Raw genomic sequence first — 17,821 nt, 5'->3', positions numbered from 1 at the left:
ACCTCCTCTTCTTCCTCTACATTCTTCTCTCTTCCTCTCAATCCTCCTTCTCCCGCGTCTCCTTCATTTCCTTTTCTATTTTCACGTCTTCCTCCCCGTCTTTGTTCTTTTTCATTCCTTTCATCTCTTTTCCTTCCTTTCTTTTTCTCTTGACTCTCAGAAATTCTCACGGCCTTCTCTCTTCCTTTATCTCTTATCTATCCCCTCTTCTTTTTCTCCTTTCTTTCCTCTTCATCTCCCCTCCTCCACCTTGTGCCCCCCTCCGGGGCTCCTGTGCCCAGGCACGACCATGGGGAAAAACAAATTAGTCTTCGCCCAGGGCTCCTGCTACTTCCTTGCCTTCCTGTTTAGCTTCATCGTGGTGGTGCCATTGACTGAGAACTGCCATGACTTCCACGGCCGCTGCTTGCTCTTCACTGAGGGCATGTGGCTGAACACCAATCTGACCGTACAGGAACATCAGCGCTTCACGGTGCAGGAGTGGGGCTCGCCTGCTGCCTGCCACTACTCTCTCCTCGCTGCCCTGCTCTCCCTGTCTGTGGCCATTGGGTTAGCCTGGCGGTCGCTCTATCTCCTGTGCAAGGGATTCGACGAGTAAGTAGTGGCGGCCCCCACGCGGCCCCTGGTCCCAGCCTAAACTGCTTGGGGCTAAGAACTATGTCCCTAGGGTGCAGCTCTCTCCTCTGGACCCTACTCCCGTGCAAACAATCTCCCTCAGCTGAAAACAGTCTCTGCCCAAATGTAAAAACCCACCCTCTCCCATATCCCTCCATGCATCCCCCTGTAAATAGTCTTCTTCCAACAGTTCTTCCGGAAAACATCCCTTCCTGTGGAAAATGTCTCTGCTCCCATGAGAAAATCATCACTATGCAGACAAGTTGTCTCCATCATTATTGAACTCTGTCCGCCCCCCCCATCCCCGCAAATAGACACCTTCCTATGAAAACACTATCCAGTATTCACTAGCCAAAGCTCTGACCTTTCTGTACTGCCCCTTCTCTTCCTGCCCTAGGCAAGTTTCCTTTTTCTTTCTGTAGAAATTGGCTAGTCATTTCTCTCCAAGTTTGACTCTGGCCTAGAGGAGAACATTCCCTTTAGTACCATGGACACTTCTCCCTTATTCTTTTTGCTGAAGGGAGAGACTTGGTGCAAAGTGAGGGAGGAAATGGCCAAGTTGAGGCCTGAGGTAGGAGAAGAGACAAAAACCTTTCTTTCACTTCACTCTCCCCTAACAATCTTTTTTTCATGCAGAATAGGAAAAATTAGTTATTAATCTAGATAGTTGGGGTTGAGTCAATAGGCATATGACCCCTTCAGCAAGTCATTTAACCCCTCTGACCCTCAATTTCCCCATCCACAAATAGGGGTAATACTACTTACACTGCCCGTCCTCCACTATGGAGATACTGTGAGGAAAACACTTAAAAGATCTCATAATAGCTAGAATTTATATAGCCTTTTAAAACTTGTAACTCTCTATTCATTTATCTCATTTGAACCTCACAACTGTATGAGTGAGGTAGGTGTTATTATTATTATCCCCATTTTGCACAAGAGGAAAATGAGAGGTTTAAGTGACTTGCCAGGGGTCACACAGCTAAGAAGTGTCTGAGGTAGGATCTGAACTCAGATCTTCCTGACTCCAGGTCCTAACACTCTATACACTGCACCATTTAACTACATTACCTACGCCATTACAGCCATCTGGATATTTGGAGTCCTCCCAGATGTTTGAACACTGTGCAGTCCAAATATTTGGATGTTGAATTTAATTTTTTAAACTTTCCTAATATATTTTGGAGGGTTATCGATCTATGTTAGCTTTCAGGAATGACATTCTTTCTGTTATCTTCCCTCTTCAAATTTGATGAGGCTCTCTATTGTCTAGAAAAACCCTTAGATCTGAGGAGATAATTTCTAGTGAAATCACAGAAGTTATGAATCCCCTCCCCCCTTCAAGGGGCTTAGCCACAGAGGACTTGCCATCTCAAGAAACAGTTTTTTAATTCTCAAGATAAATATAACTTAAAAAAACTATTTGGGCAGTTAGGTGGCGCAGTGGATAGAGCACTGATCTTAGAGTCAAGAGTACTTGAGTTCAAATCTGACCTCAGACACTTAATAATTACTAGATATGTGGCCTTGGGCAAGCCACTTAGTTCCATTGTCTTGCAAAAACCTAAAAAAACCTAAACCAAAACAAAGCAAAAACTATTTGCCATGGTGTGGAGGGGTAGACAGCCGTGTTAGCATAGAAATGATTTATCCTAATGATATCATTGGTCTTTGAAGTCAGTTATTATTTGATATTAATAGGAATGCACCTTTTTCATTCTTCTTATTATACAGTGAGTTCCTTGAGGGAAAGGAACTGGGTCATTTTTCATCTTTTGTATCCCCACCTTTGATCAAAGGTCTTGATCACAGTAGGTGCTTAATAAATATTTATTGATTTTGAATAAGTTAATTAGTATGCATTTTCTGAGCACTTACTGTGTTCCTAGCTTATGAGATAAAAATGTTTAATGAAGATGAGATATACTTTAATACTGTAATATTTCAAGAATTTAATGTATCCATGAGCTCATCAATATGGAAACTCCTTCCCAGGCAGCAGATTGCAATTCACCCATGCCTCATACCCTATGTCTTTCATGCCTTGGCTTTTAAATATATATATATGTATATATATATATATATATATATACATATATATATATTTAAATATATATATATTCCATAAAGGATCTACCCAATAAACTGAAGCCTTCTTTGACTACATTTAACATTTTGTGCTTACCAGTACAGTACTAAGTTACCAATTTTCTAGCTCTATCTATTGCTATAAGATAGAGCCACCTACTTTTCAGATCATAATTTCCTGGACAAAATCTTTTTGTCCACTTCTTGCTTCCAAATCATTGTTGATAGTAAGCAGAGCCTATTTACATGCAGTATGCTTCTCTCCATTGCCACTGGTTTACATTTAATTTCGATTCATTGGAGATTGTGACATTCTGTGACTTACAAAAAGAATTTTGGTGTTAAGAAGCACTACTTTTGTGTAAGGGAGCAGTTTGAGCAATTTCTCATATAATCCAGGTTACTTTTTTCTTTTATTCAGTTCTGGGACAAGTTCATTTTGTATCTGAAGTCTGTGCCCAAGATATATATACTGATGGCCTAATTCAATGAACTACTTGCTTATCTAACTGTGATATTCATCCATTTGGTTTTTCCTGTATTTATTGCTAGGCTAATAATTTTTGAGTAGCCATGGATATGCTTAAAGAAGTCTTGTAGTATTCTAGGGTTTGATGCAATTATTAAAATATCATTCACTTATATAAGCATCTGGAGGGTCAGATTAATTTACCAAGACATCTTTCTTTTGGACTTTGTCTTATGACAGAAATAAGTAATTTTAGTGGACATTTGTCTTTCTGTTTTATGTTTCACTCATATTTAAAGCCAAATGAGTACTGAATAATGTTATACCTCTGTGCCTGCATCTTTCAAGGCATAACTTTTAACATAAGATTATCCTTAGAGAGAGAAACTTAAGGCTTCATCTTGCTCTAATTTAAATGTTTTTTGAAAGCAACAACAACAACAACAATATGGATCTTGTATTCTCCATGTCTTTTAATCATGTTATTGAACATTGGGAAAGCTGCCTGTTCTATCCTCATATTTTCATTAAGTATTCCCTCAAAACAGTTGTTAGGCTTTCTCATAAAGAATTTATAGAAATGAGAATATGATCATATAATTTAAGAGTTTTTATTGCTTTTCAATATTTTTTTATTTTGATATAGTCCACAACATCTCCCTTCTTTCAGACAACTTAAATCAACCTCAATGCTTTCAAAATTGTATTGCCTCCAGTATGGATTTTTTTCTGTTAGCACTCAGAGTGCTACAGATACTTTTTGTAATTTTATTTTCTAAGATATCATTTTCACTCTTACCCTTTGGGAAATCCAAATATGGTGGTTGCATTGTCAATGAAGGTGAAAATAGATTGCTTTAGAAACTCTGATAGGAGCTTCATTTTTTATCTATTTATTGTCCTCCTACTGCTTTAATTTATAAACTCTCTCTTAATGAAATGGTTTACTTGGGTCTCAATGCCCAGTTTTTAAATTTTTTTTTGCAAACTTGTTTCCTTTTCCACTTGTTCTCATGACTGCCTGTTGTTTTGTGATATAACATTGATTGTGATCTTTTACTCTCCTCTTTTGTAGTATTATAGTTTAAATTCTATACTGATGTTCATCATTTCCAGGTCTTATTGCTTAGCAAGGAATTCAAGTATTGATTGAGGTATTTTTCTGGGATCTTTTGGTTTTTTGTTGTGGTGATTGCCTCATACTGGTTAAATTTTTATAAGAAATGGTGACAAAGTTAATGTCTTTTTGCGTATCTTTTTTTCACCATCAAGAGCTTATTTGAGTTAGTCAGGTTTGAGCTGTTTTATTTGCCCATAAGCTCTTTTTCTTATCTTTATTTTTTTCTTTTAGTTTGGTATTTATTTTAACCATCGCTCTAACTAGTTTGGTCTGACCACACAGACAATTAATTCATAAATGATTGTTAGATCTATAACAATTTCTTTTTCCTTTAGATATGGCATATTGTCTGGACATAGAGTCCACTTGATACTTGTTGATGCTAACATAGTTTTTTATAACATTTACAGTATTAACCATGTATTAAGGACTCTTGATCATCCAACATTATCATTTTATGGATGTGGTAACTGAGGTTTATAGATATGTGACTTCACTAAAGTCATACAATTAGTAGGCAACCAATATGCATCAGAACCAGAATATGAATCCAGATAATCCCAAATATGAGACTGTACATTATGCCATACTTCCTAGAAACTGATAATGCTATTTATCATTAATAGAATAGCAAATAAAAATATTAACACTATTAATTCTAATGATTTATATGATTATAATTATAACTTTCTTGATTATGGTATTCACTGTCAACATTAGTAATATAACAATTTAGTTGATTTTATAGTTGTTAATATATTAACATTGTTACATTGCTATCAGTAGTGTTCATTATATCACTGTCAAATATTCTCAGTAGCATTTGTTATTTATATAAACTTTAATGATAGAATATATTATATGATAGTTTATGGTTTACAAAATAAATTTTATCATCATTTTTTATTTTTACTACAGTCCTTTATTTTTACTACAGAGATAGGGTAACAGGTCTAGAAAAAAAACTTGCCCAACTCACAGAGCTAACTAGTTAGTGAATGGCAAAGAAAGTTTTCAAGACATAAGCCCATGTTAAGTAGTGTGACTTCAACAAAATCTGTCAAAGTTCAGAGAAGTAGAGCAGGTGCCAGAGAACAGAGAATGGAATTCTCAGATTAGGATTCTTGAAGCAAGTTTAGAACAAATCAGGGATTAAATTTAGGAAACTTTTACTCAAAAGATGAAATTTATATTGAAAGGAATTTATATGTACAAAAATAGTTATAATATCCCTTTTTTTTAGTTTTTTTTTGCAAGGCAAATGGGGTTAAGTGGCTTGCCCAATGCCACACAACTAGGTAATTATGAAGTGTCTGAGGCCAGATTTGAACTCAGGTACTCCTGACTCCAGGGTCAGTGCTCTATCCACTGCGCCACCTAGCCACCCCCCCTTTTTTAATGGCAAAGAATTGGAAGCTGAGGAAGTTCCCATCATTGGGGAATGGATGAACAAGTTCATATGAATATGGTGGAATACTATTAGTCTATAGGAAAAAGTGAAGGAGCTAGTTTCAGAGGTACCTAGGAAGATTTATTTGAACTGATATAGAGTGAAGTAAACAGAACAAAGAGAATGATTTAAACAATTATAACAATATTTTAAAGACAAATAACTTTGAAAGTCTTAGGAAATTTGTTCAATACAATGACCAATTCTAATTTCAAAAGACTCATGAAGAAACATTCTACCCATCTCCTGACAGAGAGGTGATGAATCCAGAATGCAGACTGAGGTTTCTTTGGACAAAGAGGATAATTTGTTTCAATTGACTATATATGTTTGTTTTTTCCTTTTCTTTTCTTTCTTTGTGTGTGTTGAATAATTCAGAAATGACCAAAAGGAGATAGAGCAGATTTTCATTGAAAAAACAAATTTAATTGGCTTTATCAAAAATCATGCCAGACTTTTCATGCCTTTTCTTTTTAAAAAAGAATTTCTCCATAGCTTAAGGAGGTACAGATTTGAAGGAATGTAAAAAATATTTGGATCAATTGCAAAACCGATGTCAAGGGAAAAAAAAGCCCCAACTATCTACTGACTTAGAAGCCTACCTTCCAACCATACAAAGTCTTGATGTCAAGTCATCTATGCATGAATTAAGGTTATCCTTGATAAGTATGTTAGTAGAGGGGGTACAATCATAGTTTTTCAAATGATACTCAACAAATGATGTCATTGTTACCATCTCGGTTGATTGAAAGATGTAGAGTGTATAAGATTTCATTATGCTTATTGTTTGTTGATTACAGAAGAAAAAAATCATTTAAAAATTAAAGTTCACTTAAAACTCCTTTGAAGACATAATTAAAAAAATAACCCTGCTAAATGACACTCTAGATAATAAGCACCAGACAATACATAAAACAGGGAAATGTATAGTTACCATCAGCATTATGATGATATCATCAAGCCCCAAGACACTGCAGAACCTCTTGGAAAAGATTTGTAATTTCTCAAAGGAGACCATCTATACAGGAAAGAATAATTGGATGAAGACTATTTGCCCAGATTTCTACATGTATCTGAATGAACATCCTTTAGACTTTAGTTTCTTCAATAGTATGTATTTTTGGGGCAGGCACTACAAATCTACAATGAGTTTTGCCCAGAGTTATAAAGAAAGAGAGTGAACTGGATTGCTTCTAGGAAATTGAAAATAAGCTTTAACTAACCCCAAACTTCTAAAAACAATAAAGGTATCTCTTTTAAAATTATTTATTTGTTTTTAACATTTTTTCCCCAATTTTTTTCCCTTCCCTCCAATCCCTCCTTTATACATAAAGTCTTTTCAATGCAAGCATTTTACCAGTTTTGTTTTGAGACAGTTTAAGCATGACACCAAGAGAATAGAGGTGGTTGTGAGCAGACTGAAATATATAACCAATGATGAATACCAAAGATTTAAGTAAAGGGTGTCATCCAAGAATTATATAATAAAATTGGCTTGATATTGTGGTGAGAGAAGGCTCACAGGTAGTTGGCCAGAGAACTTGTCTGAGTCCTCCTAGAAATATTAGGAGAAAGTGAAGGACTCCAACTCATTGGAGGTACTCTTGTGGCTAACTTTTGGGAGATATGGATGAGAGTGGCGCAAGATAAGCATGCATGGATGATTTTTAATCTTTCTCCTTAGAGAGATCAAAGGAGCACAGATTAAAAACTAAAAGGAATATGGAGGAATTTAGAGGGTCTCACAATCAATTTCTTCATTTTATAGATGAGGAACACAAGTTCAGAGAGTTTAAGTTCCTTGCCCAGAGTCACACAGTATCTAAGGTAGGATTTGGACTTGGGACTTTTTTTACTTCAAGTTTCTATTTTCTCTACCCACTATGTCACTTGTGGCCCATGCTCTCTGGAATTTCATTACTCTTCAAAATGACATCAAAGTTCCTCCTAGACCCTGGAGGGTATTCAGGGCAGTTACCTTATCATTTTTTACTTGGCCTCCTTGGTATTCCCTGCTCCTCCACTTTTCAGGTTGTTGGGTTTTTTATGTCTTCCTCTATTAGACTGTGAACTCTTTGAGGAAGGGTCTGTCTTTTGCCTTTCTTGGTATCCTCAGAGCTTAGTATAGTGCATGATAGTTAGTAAATATTCAGCAAGTATTTATTAACCAATTGATTAGATATTATGTCTGGGAAATGACAGTATTTGTCATGATTGTCACAGAATAATGTCACAGAAATGATGTAAGCATAGTATAACTAGATTTTAGAAAGATCCTCGACACATATTTGTGGATAAGTTGGAGCTATGTAGTAGAAGAGGTAGATGAATTCAGAACAGGTAGATTGTTGAATCTAATGAATATTCATTATTGAATCCATGTCACCTTGGACATGGCATAAAGCAGAGTGATACAGCAACTTTTCATTGTCCCTATTCTGTTCAACATTCTAATCAATTGACTTAAATGGTGACATAGATGACACTTTAAAAATCAAATTTTCCAATAAGGGAGAGTGAGATGGAATAATTTAATATTGTATGATCAAGGCTGGATCCAAAAAAAGATCTTCCTAGGTTGGAATAATAGGCCAAACCTAATAAAAAATACATATTTTAATACTTTGAAGATCTGTAATTTAATTGGTCTATGTTCTATTTCCTTAGGTTCAGATGAGATAATTTAAGAGTCATTGGATTTCCTGAAATCTATGACTGTAAAGCCTGAGAATCATATTTCGAGAAATTATCTAAGATTTAAAAGAACTAAAAGGCAAACTGAAAATAGAAAATAGAAAATAGAAAGATTTGACCTGAGAGGATGTTATAACCAAAATTCAGAACCTCCATGGCAAAGAAAAAATACTACAATCAGCAAGAATGGAAAAAAAATTGAAGTATCATGGAACCATGGTCAGTAATTGTCAACAACTTTTGTAATGAAGAGAAAAATCTTATAATAGATATTCCAGAAAACAAAAAATATAAGCCTTACAACCAAGAATGATACCTTAAAAGATAATATAATCCTACATGGAGTAGAATGGATCTATACTGGAAAAGAGGATATTTGACTCTTCAGTTGGAAAAAGTCAGAAATGAGTAGAAATTTTGACAATATATATAGAAATGAAAAGAAATCCAGGAAAGTATATGCTCTTGGAGCTAAATGACAATAAAGTACTTACATTTTAACAGAAAGAATAGAGAAGGATCCCTTCAAAATCCTAATATATTAAAAATTTTTGGGCAGTTATGTGGTGCAGTGGATAGAGCACCAGCCCTGGAGTCAGGAGTACCTGAGTTCAAATTCAGCATCAGACACTTAATAATTACCTAGCTGTGTGGCCTTGGACAAGCCACTTAACCCCATTTGCATTGCAAAAACCTAAAAAAAAGAAAAAAGGAAAAAAAAGTTTTATGTGCATTTCATGAAGAAAAACAGAGAAATTATGGGTAGTATTGTTCTGTTTTGACAATTTTGAGAAAATGAAAAAAATTTAAGGGGTGAAATACATTAAAGAGAAATGAGGGAGAAGGAAGTAGAATGCATTATGGGAATGCAAAAGTAGAAGAGTAAACATACAAACAAGAAGGAAAGGGTGGGTGAAGTGAGCATCTTATTGATTTCATTTATCTAAACTGGACAAAGGAAGGTTTGAATATAAATAAACACATGATTTTATGTATTATATTTAACAGGAAAATAGGCAAGGATAAGGAAGGGAAAGATTGGAGAGGGACAAATAAAGAGGTTTTATTCATAAGCAAAATAAGCTTCAATTGTGGAAAGAGAATCATCAAGGGGGAGATTAAAAGGAAACTTGGGGTCTGAACATAAGTCTGGCAAAAGGAGTAGAAGCAGGTAGCTTCTATTACATATTACTAATACTGATCACATTCACTATCCTTTCCCTTGTTAAAAATGGTTTGGGGCAAAGAGAAGAAAATATGGAGAGAAATAAACATTTAAGAATTGTAACAATAAATATAAATGAGATGAATTCACCTATAAAATAAAAGAGTTAAGAATCCCATAATAGATTGTTTAAAAGAAATTTCTTGAAACAAAGATTCACTAATGCATTGCTACACCAAATTGTAGGTGTTTATTTGATCCAAAGATGCTATGTAAGTAAACTTTTTTGGTTAACATGGTCTGTGAGTATTCTCATTTTATACCAATACTCAAACTTAACTTGGTCTGACTCAGCTCTGGCCTTCAACTTCTTATAGATGGCCTGGTAATATTCCATTATGTTCATGTACCATAATTTATTTAATTAATAAATATTTATTCTCCAATCTACTTTGTTTCTAGATCTTTACTATCATAAAAATTGTTTAATTTTGGTGTATGTGTGTGTGAATTTTCTTTTTATTATTGACCTTTTTGGCATATATGACTACCAGTGAGTTAGAGGTTTAGGAATATGATTTAAAAGATATGAATATTTCATCACTTTTTTAAAGGTTTTTTTTGCAAGGCAAATGGGGTGAAGTGGCTTGCCCAAAGCCACATAGCTAGGTAATTTTTAAGTGTCTGAGACCGGATTTGAACCTAGGTACTCCTGACTCCAGGGCTGGCGCTTTATCCACTACGCCACCTAGCTGCCCCGCATCACTTTCTTAAAATAATTTCAAATTGCTTTCCAAATAGTTGACTAATTTATAGCTTTTCCAATAATATATTAATGTTCTTGTTTTCTATAACCCATTCAATATTAGCTATCTCCAGCTTTTGTCATTTTTGTTAATTTTCTTAGTCTGAATTGGAGCAATCTTTCATAAGGCAGTTAATAGTTTGCAATTCTTTTGAGAACTACTCATTCATATTATTTGACCACTATTCATAGGGGAATGGCTTTTGTTCTTATCTGTTTGTGTTTCTTACATATTTTATATATCAGATCCTTGTCAGAGATTGGAGGTGAAAATTCTTTTTTTCTCCAATTGTTCAAATGTTTGTCTACATCCAATCTTTTTGAAATTAAATTTTGATTTTTTTTCCTAGATGATCTTGTCAAATAAAAAGTTCTTTCTCAAGGATTTTATGTTCTAGGGTTCACTGAGCACTTATATGTTGAATTACATTATTTCTAATTATTTTTTCTCATTTAATCTATGCTATTTATTTTTATTTTATATTTGATTTTCTATGCTAATGTTCTTTTCCTCTTCCCCCTCCAAATAAATATAAACTCCTTGAGACCAGAGATTGTTTTATTTTATTTTTGCTATTGCTACCACCTGGTGAGCATAGTACTTACCTTATAGTAGATGTTGAATTAAATATAGTGAATTCTGGAATATGAGTATTATTATGTTTCCTTGCAGATGATATTCAGGTCCGTAGATTCCTAGAATTTAGAACTAAAAGGGACCTAATCATCCATTCTCCCCTCTCTTTCCTTGTTTTTCAGATTTGATTTGTTCCAAGCGACAGAAGCAAGATTCAAAAGGAGATCCTCTCCAAATTCAGTGTTCTTTAAATTATATAGTATTACCTTTAATTGAACCTACCCTTTCAATCCTACTAATCTGTGGTTCTGTGTTATTGTAGAAAAGAAAACTTTATTATGTGATCCAACTAATCAGCTTTACTGGTTCTCTGAGGGGAAGATAGTTTTTTACCTCTCAGCTCAGGTGCTTCCCCAAGGCAGGAGATGTGTGCCTTGTCTAGGGTGGTTTCTCCACACACATATTTCTAGACTTGGGTTCTTAGAGGGATGATGTAGATTAATGCTGAGGAGAGTAGCTAGATGGCTCAGTGGATAAAATGTCAGGCTTAGAGTCGGGAAGATTCATCATCCTGAGTTCAAATCTGGCCCCAGACACTTACTAGCTATGTGACCCTGGGCAACTAAGCAACAAGATCATGTTGAGGATGTATAGTGTAAAGAATATTAGATCAAAATCAAGAATCCTTGAAAAGAAATGGTCTATTTTATCCTTTGTTCTCACCTCTAGAGGTTCCACATTTTACTAGTTTCCTTCCCCATACCACAGTTGTGAATGGTTACTGATTTGATTTTCTTTTATTTTTTAATGGTTTGACTTAAAATAGTCAGTTACCATAATCATTGGGAGCATTTCTTTTTTTTCTTTTTGTTTTTTTAGGTTTTTGCAAGGCAAATGGGGTTAAATGGCTTGCCCAAGGCCACACAGCTAGGTAATTATTAAGTGTCTGAGACCGGATTTGAACCCAGGTACTCCTGATTCCAGGGCCAGTGCTTTATCCACTGCACCACCTAGCCACTCCAATTGGGAGCATTTCTTATGGAATTAATTTATAAAATGTAAGTCTAATCCTAAATTCTTTCAAATTGATTTACAGTTTTCTCAACAGGTCTTTTCAAATTCTTCTCTAAGGATTTCATGTTCTTTTTTAGACTTTGGTTTAGAGTTCCCACTAAATGAATGACCCTGGACAAGTTATTTATTTTTTCTAATCTTCATTTTCCTTGCAAAATTATGATTAGCAATTCATCAGTGAGTCAATATTTATTAAGTAATTCCTTTATACCAGGCACTGTGCTAAGCCTGGAGATACAAAAAGGAGGCTCCCTACTCTAATGATATATTGTAAGGGAACTTTGCAAGACTTAGAAAATCATAATTTTCATATGGATGCTTCCATTTATACAGTTAGATTTCCTTTTCTGAGGTTAATGAAGATAGAAAGACATGTGTGACTTTCCATCTGGCTTACCTGCTTTTAGTGATTTCATATCCCAGCTAATCATTTACAAAAAATACAAATGCATCTGAGTGAAGAAGGAATGAGACCTTCTTGATCTGAATTCAGCAGCTATATGGGACTCTGAGGAGAGTCTGCCAGCATGCAGGGCAATGATTTCTGGATTCCCAGAGAGTTTGCAGATGCCATGGGTTAGCTATTTCCAAGCTCTGTCTCTTTTTTCTCCTCTCTACAGGACCTGTCTTGAATCATTTGCTGCATTGATGCTTAATATCTTCATCCTCTTCGTAGTCTTCATTGCCTGTACTATCATCAGTGTGGGATTTGATATGTGGTGTGATGCCATCACAGAGAAAGGCAGCATGCCCAACAGGTATGTGCTTGTTCTGCTTCCTGTACCCCAGGGAAAAGGGTATGTAGGGTGTATGTATGTATGTGGATGAAAGAGTGTCAAGTTCAAATAGATGAATGGAATGAATTAAAAATGCATTTTATTAATTGCTTATTCTGTTCTATGAATTTTGCTAAGTTCTAGGGGTAAAAAATTATAAAAACAGGGCAGTTTTTTTATCTTAAAGACCTCATAATCTAATTGGAAGATCAACATATAAAAACGTTCAGTTGCAACATGGATGAAAAGATCCAGAAGGATACAGTGATGAACATTGTATAAGGCAAGGTCCAGATATACTTTACTTTCATAAGAAGGCCAGATGATAGAACAGGGTAATTGTGGGATATAGAAACAGGACAGTTAAGAAGTTGTAGAGGATGTTATAAGGCAGTGGGAGAGCAGATGGTAAAGGGCTGGTGGTCTTCCATTTCATCAGAAGCAATGAAATTGTTGATAAGTCATGTATCCAGGGCCAAAACAAAAGAACAAGGCATTTTCATTGCTTTCTTCTGAGAGGTTTTTCTTCCCTGAAGGAAATCAGTGGAGTGGGACTGCTCCCTTGGAGGAGAGGGAGCAGGGGAGAATTTTGGAAATAATTTTCTGTCCCAATATCTTTTTCTGTTTTAGCTGTGAAGAACTTCAGAATATGGACTTGGATTTGAACCCTGAAAACTCGGCCTTCTATGACCAGTTTTCTCTTGCCCAGGTAGGAGTGATTGCAGCATTGGGTAAGGAGTACTGTTAGTTGTTAAAGAGGACCATTCTAGGGATGAGGGGGAGGCCCACTGACCTTGGCCCTTTGGCACATTCAACAGATCTAGAAAGGAATTTAAAAAATATTTAGTCCATTTCTGCCTGAGAAGGAACCTTACCTAAAGCTCTCTGATAATGGATATTCAGATTCTGCTGGAATATACCCAGTTGTGGGGAGATCATAGGGAATGGAGAAGTATTTATTAAACATTAACAGGTTATAGGTACTGTACTAATTGCTTTATAACTATTCTCTCATTTGATCTTCAGACCACCTTAGGAAGTTGGTGCTATTATTGTCCTCATTTGTATCAAATGTTAAGTGATATGACCAGAGTCACCTATCTAGTAAGTGCCTGAGGCTGGATTTGAACTCAGATTTTCCTGAGTCCAGGTTCAGAGCTCTATCCACTGCACCACCTAGCTGAGATCATAGATCATGGGGTCTAGACCTGGAAAGGACCATCAGACAATTTAGTTCAATCCCACCATTTTGCACATAAGAAAACTGAGTCCCACAGAAGTCATTAACTCACTCTTTCCCGTAGTAACCCAGTCCACTTCTTAGACAATTTTTTTAACCAAGTTCTTTGTGAGTCAGTGTCTTCCTCTCTGTAACTTTTTCCCATTTTTTTTAGGAGTATCCAAGCCAGAGACTTCCTCCATTAGAGAGCTCTTCAAAGCTTTACAGGCTAGTAACCAACATTGAGAATTAGGAGAGACTTTAGCAATTGTGGCTGTTGGGGAACTGTGAAGTACAACAGACTGAGACTATTGACTTTTAGTCAGAGAACCTGATTCATATCCTACCTCCCTGATACTTACTACCTATGTGATCATGGGCAAGTCCCGAACTCTCTGGTCCTCATCTGTGAAATGAGAAGTTTGAACTAGACAATCTTTGAGGTTCTTTCCAGTTTGTATTTTGTAATCCTAATGGATAGAACACATCCTGAAATAAAGAGATTTTGGAGTCAAGACAAAAATCCCTGATGCTGCCTTTATGTGACCCCTTAGATGAGTTCCTTTGGTCCTTCTTTATCAAAAGTAGATGATAATATGGCAGTGTTTTTTGAAAATTCAGTATTTTTCAGTCCCATCCGACTCTTCAAGACCTCATTTGGGGTTTTCTTGGGAAAGATACTGAAATGGTTTGACATTTTCTTCAACTTATTTCATAGATGAGGAAATTGAAGGAAGCAGGGTTAAGTGACTTGTGAAGGATCACATAGCTAGAAAATGTCTGAGATTGGATTTGAGCTCAAATCTTCCATCCTCCTAGCACTTTTTCCACTTTTCTACCTTTTCATAGAAGAGTTCTTTGTCACACAGGTTCTGGAGTTGGATGGGTTCTTAGTCATCTATCCTCTAATCTAATCTCTTTGTCTCCTCTGTTAGAAAACTCAGATCTAGATAGCTTTGGTGTAGACTTGCCTCAATGAGCAGTAAAATGGCAGAGCTGGGATTTGAATTCAGGTCTTCTGACTCCTAATCCAGTCCCCTTTTCTCTTCCACATGGTAGTTATTTCAATAATAGAGGAAATATTTTAAAAGGAAAATGTCTAGAATTTAGTGTGTGACTCCCATTCCAGAGCACAGCAGGCTCTTGGTTAGACTTTTCCATCTTGAAGTTCATTAAATTGTATATTTTGCTTGATTGATAACTTTCCCAAATGTCTGAAAAGCAAGAGATGCAAGTCATTCAGGCCATTGGAGGATGATTAGCTTTCCACTTTCCTTAGTATTAAGGCTAAATCAACTTAACTCAGCTAAGCCTTCATAGGCAGGCTGGTGTTAGAAGAGAGAACTTTGGATAGGAAATCAGACCTCCCTTCTCGTTCTGGCTTTGCTGCTCATTTTCTGTGTGACATTGAGCAAGCTGCCCTCTTTGAGTCTATTTTTTCCTCAGTAAAATTAGGTATTTTTGATTGTTCTTCCTCAGGAAGGGGAAGTGTATGTAGGATACTAAAGCCCACATTGTTCCAGGGGAGTCACATATTGTACTTTGGTGTATTCTTATGAAAGTAAGCATCAGAAGGGACCCAGATACTGCTAATTCTCAACAAACAAAGAATTTAAAAATTTCCCCTGGCTTCAGAATCAAAAGAATTTCCAAGGAGTATAAGAGGGAAAATCCAAGGGCTGTCTTCATTGGTTTTTGATTTTTATTGGGAGTAAGAGATTAATAAATGAACCAGGCTCCTATTATGTGTTAGACTTTAAGGGGAATACCAAAAAAAAAAAAAGTAAAAGACAATTCCTGCCCTCAAAAAATTCATCATCCAATGGAGTAGTTGTTTGGGTTGGGAGAGATTCCTTTGTTGGAAAACCCCTTTGCCCCTGAAAGTGAGATAGGACAGTGTACAACAAAGCTGGACTCCCAAACCTATAAAGTCAGCATTGGCTAAATTTTGCTAGGGCTCAGAGAGATACAGATGTGAGCAGCTATGTGTTTTTAAAAAAAATCGTGCTGTTTGCTAAATTGGAAAACAACAATAAACAATGGTAATAATAGACAATGATAATCTATCATTGGATGAAGAGTGGTTGTATGGGAAAATCCCTGTTCAGGAAACCTGGGGTTATTTCCTGGCTCTGCCCAAAACTAGTTTAACTTCTTTAAGACTCTTCTTCCTCATGTGTAAAATAGGGATAATCATACTTATACCTACTTTACAGGGTAATACTTTGTAAATATTACAGCATTATAGAAATAGTTATTTGTTATCATTTATTATTATTATTGTGTTTGAATCATTACTTTTACTTTTCAAAATGCTTGCCCATTCATTTGCTCACCTGTTCCTTATAAACACCGCATGAGGTAAGCAGGGCAGGGATTATAGGCCTCATATTTTGATGGAACACCTGGAGGATGGAGAAGATGTTATTGACCTGGATCCACCTCCTCCATGAAGTCCTTCCTGACTAGTGTGACCTCCTGGGTTATCCCCTTCCTTGAATTCCTACTTGGCTGAAACTTGCAACTTGATGCCTGATTATCATTTGCTGATTGCTCTCTCAGATCATCAAATCAGAATTTTAGAACAGATTTCAGAGCATATAGGCCAACACATATTTGGTAATTTCTCACAAGTGATTATTGAATTCAATTCAATGAACATTTAATAAGCATCTATTCTGGGCAAGACACTGTTAGCCACTAGAGGTACAAAGAACAAACAGTCCTTGTCCTAAGGGAGTTTACATCCTACTCTCATCCAGTCTTTGTTTCAGTGCTAATGAGATTGGAGATTTGCCCAGGGTGGAGGGACTCTGTTTTTCTCTTGCTTATGCCAGAGACCCAGAAACACTAAAAAGCATCAAATCAACTCAGTAGATGAACTGATTGTCCAACTGTCCCCCCTCCTTTGTTTTTGCACCCCCTTTTTGTTGAGCTCTTTTCCCAGTACTTGGAACTATTGACTTTCACCCCCCCCCCCCAAGGATGATGCATTCCCTTGTACCCCCCTCAGACCCTTCCACTCTATCCTTCTATCCTAGTTTGGTCTCTGGGCTGCCTGGCTGGCTTGGCTGGGCATCACCATCTTGGCTTTCCTGAAGGTTTACCACAACTACCGGCAGGAGGACCTGCTGGAGAACCTCATCCACGAGAAGGAGTTGCTGCTGGGCCGAGCCTCGTCAAGGACCTTTTTTCAAGATGAGAAGAGCGGCATGATCTAATTCCAGGGCCACCCACACTTCTTCCCTCTCCCTGCAATAATCCCTCCTTGTTCCCATTTGTGCCCTAGGGACCCTGACCTGACTTTTCCCTGGTAATGTTTGCTGAAGCAAAGTTGTTGCTATTTTGGACTGAAATTAGGTCTGGTTTAATATCACCTAGTCCTGTATCCAGATGAAATGTCTGTGGTGCTGTCCCAGGTAGCCTTGAGAGATTGTTCCAAGTCCTCATTCCTACTCAGTTCCTTCCCCGCCCCCAGCTACTTTGTCATTTTCTCTGACTTTGGTAGTGCTAATTTGACTCATCTTGGTGCCAGTGTTTTAATTACAGAGCGAACTAAGCAATTAAAGTGGCACTGGTGGTTATATTTTGCTCACTTTTAAATGGACTAATATTGAAACTTTGAATGGCCTTTCGAGAAAGGGGTTGTGAAGCAAATGGAGGAGCAAGATTGTGAGAGGCATGTTTAACTTACTTTCAGGAACAAACAAATTTTAAAAAGTACCAAACTGATCAGTTTAATTTTGCTTATTTCCTTTCACATAAGCAG

General features: G+C 36.4%; 1 protein-coding gene across 1 annotated transcript; it reads left to right on the top strand.

The window, feature by feature from the left end:
- Window positions 1–289: 289 nt before the first annotated feature.
- On the top strand, window positions 290–17,507 carry TMEM179 (transmembrane protein 179). Its single transcript, XM_074231186.1, has 4 exons — window positions 290–594; window positions 12,678–12,815; window positions 13,464–13,542; window positions 17,094–17,507. Exons 1-4 carry the CDS (start codon window positions 290–292, stop codon window positions 17,271–17,273), a joined length of 702 nt encoding a protein of 233 aa, XP_074087287.1. The 3' UTR covers window positions 17,274–17,507.
- The last annotated feature ends 314 nt before the right edge of the window (window positions 17,508–17,821 follow it).

Source organism: Macrotis lagotis, chromosome 1 (assembly GCF_037893015.1).
Source record: "Macrotis lagotis isolate mMagLag1 chromosome 1, bilby.v1.9.chrom.fasta, whole genome shotgun sequence".
Taxonomy (NCBI): Eukaryota; Metazoa; Chordata; class Mammalia; order Peramelemorphia; family Peramelidae; genus Macrotis; species Macrotis lagotis.
The sequence above is the reverse complement of the archived record's forward strand: the minus strand, read 5'-3'. Positions and strand labels throughout refer to the sequence as shown.

What these genes read in the sequence shown, in the direction of transcription:
- TMEM179 (XM_074231186.1), top strand. Translation starts at nt 290, where the DNA reads ATGGGGAAAAACAAATTAGTCTTCGCCCAGGGCTCCTGCTACTTCCTT. An exon ending in CTGTGCAAGGGATTCGACGA is followed by an intron (nt 595 to 12,677) that starts GTAAGTAGTGGC and finishes TCCTCTCTACAG; the next exon opens with GACCTGTCTTGAATCATTTG. An exon ending in ACCAGTTTTCTCTTGCCCAG is followed by an intron (nt 13,543 to 17,093) that starts GTAGGAGTGATT and finishes CTTCTATCCTAG; the next exon opens with TTTGGTCTCTGGGCTGCCTG.